The following is a 2,215-nucleotide window of genomic DNA, read 5'->3' as shown; positions in this document are numbered from 1 at the left end:
AATTTTATTTGATTAGTAATTTAGTAGTGAAACAAAATTTGATAAAATCTAAAAGAAATAAGTTAAAAATGTTATTTTTTGAATATTCGCTACTTTTTATGCTGATATTCTTGGAGGTGAAAGAATGAAAAGATATGAATCTGAGTACGGAGAAAGAAGGGTTTCTTTTTTTTTTCAAGCAGAAAGAAGGGTTTCTTTATGGCTAAAGTTTTAATAATTACTTATACAAAGAGCTTAGAGACAGTGATTAATTTATATTTGTGTGGCTTGTATGTAAATGCAAAAATGCAGAAATATATATGCATTTAAGTATATTTTTTTTACATTGGATCCCTCGCACAAAGTGCGTTTTCATTTTATTTTTTGGTCAGGAGTCAGGACCCACATAATTTTATATCAAATTATGCTGATGCTCATATATAAGCTCAAAATGATGTACATATAATACATCAGTGTAGAGAGTGCATTGAACTTGATATTACCTTAAAAAGTATTCATATCCTGCTCGTAAATAAGGTTTTCCTGATAGAATAGCCGTTTGAAGAAAAACAAAATAAGGTTTTCTGTTAATGATAAATTACACTTTTTCAATAAACATCTCCTTAATTACAAGTGTTCATTCATATTATACAAACCCTTGATCCATTTCAAATTTGGAGTTTCCAAAACTTCGATTACTTAGGTTTGCATTCAAGCTATTAGATCTTTATTTTTGATCCTATAATTCATCAAATGATACCAAAATATTTGATTTAAGCAACATTTATTAGAATTAGCAAAACGCTAACTTGGACACTTTTTCTTTCTGAGAACTGATTTAAAGGTCATATTTCTGAATCTTTGTAATCGATTATGTTGGAGAAGCTCGTTTTCTCATTCTAAATTAGTCTGAGAGATCTGTGGTTAAATACAATTTATACCTATTACACTATTTATTATAGATAAGATAGTATGTTTTGGTGAGTAGTAGTTTTTTCTTTTCTTTCTGTTTGTGCAATTTTTACAAGCAAAAATATAAATAAGAAAAGTCCTTCTCTTTTTACGGTCTGCATGCCTTGCTCCCTGGTCGATTTGGAGGTGTCGCTCTTTGCTATATATATCAAGCGCGCACACACATACCAAACATACACTCACACAAGTATCTTAGTTAAAATTTATTTCCTCCTTAATAATTTACAACACACACACATATATACAACAATACAAACACAGTACTCTCACATATACATTAATGTAACTATATATATACCGAGGTCTTGTTGCTGTTTCTGATATCAAAGCCATTAGTTTTGTGTTTAACTTTTACCCTTCTTTTTCTGTTTCTCTCCCTGGTTGGGATAACATGCCAGACACAAAGATATTTCAGTTGTTGCCTGATGACAAAGATATCGTAGCCATTCACAGTACCGATAGTCTCCTAGTTCCATCAAACCCCCAGCCTCCAGAATCATCATTATCTCCAAGTCTTAAAGAAAATAAATCTAGAAGTGATGGAAACAACCAACAACAAGATCGGGATCAAGATCAAGAACAAGAAAAGCTCCAGTATGAATCAAGAAGCAAACGAAAATGGGAATATAATGATGAAACTTCTCGGGTAGAGATTCTAGAGACGCCGAGGTATTCAAACATAAGGTGTTATTGTCCTCCTCGGCCGCCTAGAAAGCCAAAAGCTTCTCCGGCCGTGAAAAGGAGAGACATGTGGTTAAAGAGATCTGTGGTTTTCTTGGATGTAGCCAGAGAGGTCGAATCTATGTTTCCTCCGTCTGTTATTCAAGATTTCGGTAAAAAAATCAAGAAAGCTAGATATTGATCAATTTTCATTAGATATTCTATATATATCCATAGCTTGATATTTTTTTCTGTTTGCGTTACCTATAAGCTTATATGCTATATTGCTGTGTAACAAAACCACACAAAAACCAAAGTGTAATGTTGTTGTTAACTTATATCGAATCAAACTCCGTTGGTTTTTGAAGACTTCTGTTAGATTATTGAGAGAACTAGATCTTGATCCATGTTCTATACGCTTTTCTATACATAATAATATGAATGTATTAATTTACGGCTGCATGTATTTGATACATTGTTTGCAGTATTTTATTTGGAATCTTGGATGATTATGCCTAAGTGCCTAACTTTTTGACGTTGTAAAACTATTTGGCGCTACATTGTGCAAAACATTTGATGAAAATTTGTATTAGTTTCAAAATAT

At 31.9% G+C, this 2,215-nt stretch overlaps 1 protein-coding gene across 1 annotated transcript; it reads left to right on the top strand.

The window, feature by feature from the left end:
* The first annotated feature begins 342 nt into the window (after positions 1-342).
* On the top strand, positions 343-1,980 carry LOC106417821 (cyclin-dependent protein kinase inhibitor SMR14-like). Its single transcript, XM_013858563.3, has one exon. It carries the CDS (start codon positions 1,343-1,345, stop codon positions 1,811-1,813), a length of 471 nt encoding a protein of 156 aa, XP_013714017.2. The 5' UTR covers positions 343-1,342; the 3' UTR covers positions 1,814-1,980.
* Positions 1,981-2,215: the final 235 nt, after the last annotated feature.

The sequence above is a fragment of the Brassica napus genome, chromosome C9, assembly GCF_020379485.1.
Source record: "Brassica napus cultivar Da-Ae chromosome C9, Da-Ae, whole genome shotgun sequence".
NCBI classification, from domain to species: domain Eukaryota; kingdom Viridiplantae; phylum Streptophyta; class Magnoliopsida; order Brassicales; family Brassicaceae; genus Brassica; species Brassica napus.
The sequence above is the reverse complement of the archived record's forward strand: the minus strand, read 5'-3'. Positions and strand labels throughout refer to the sequence as shown.

Excerpts from the sequence above, each read along its gene's own strand:
- LOC106417821 (XM_013858563.3), top strand. The coding sequence starts at position 1,343 with ATGCCAGACACAAAGATATTTCAGTTGTTGCCTGATGACAAAGATATC.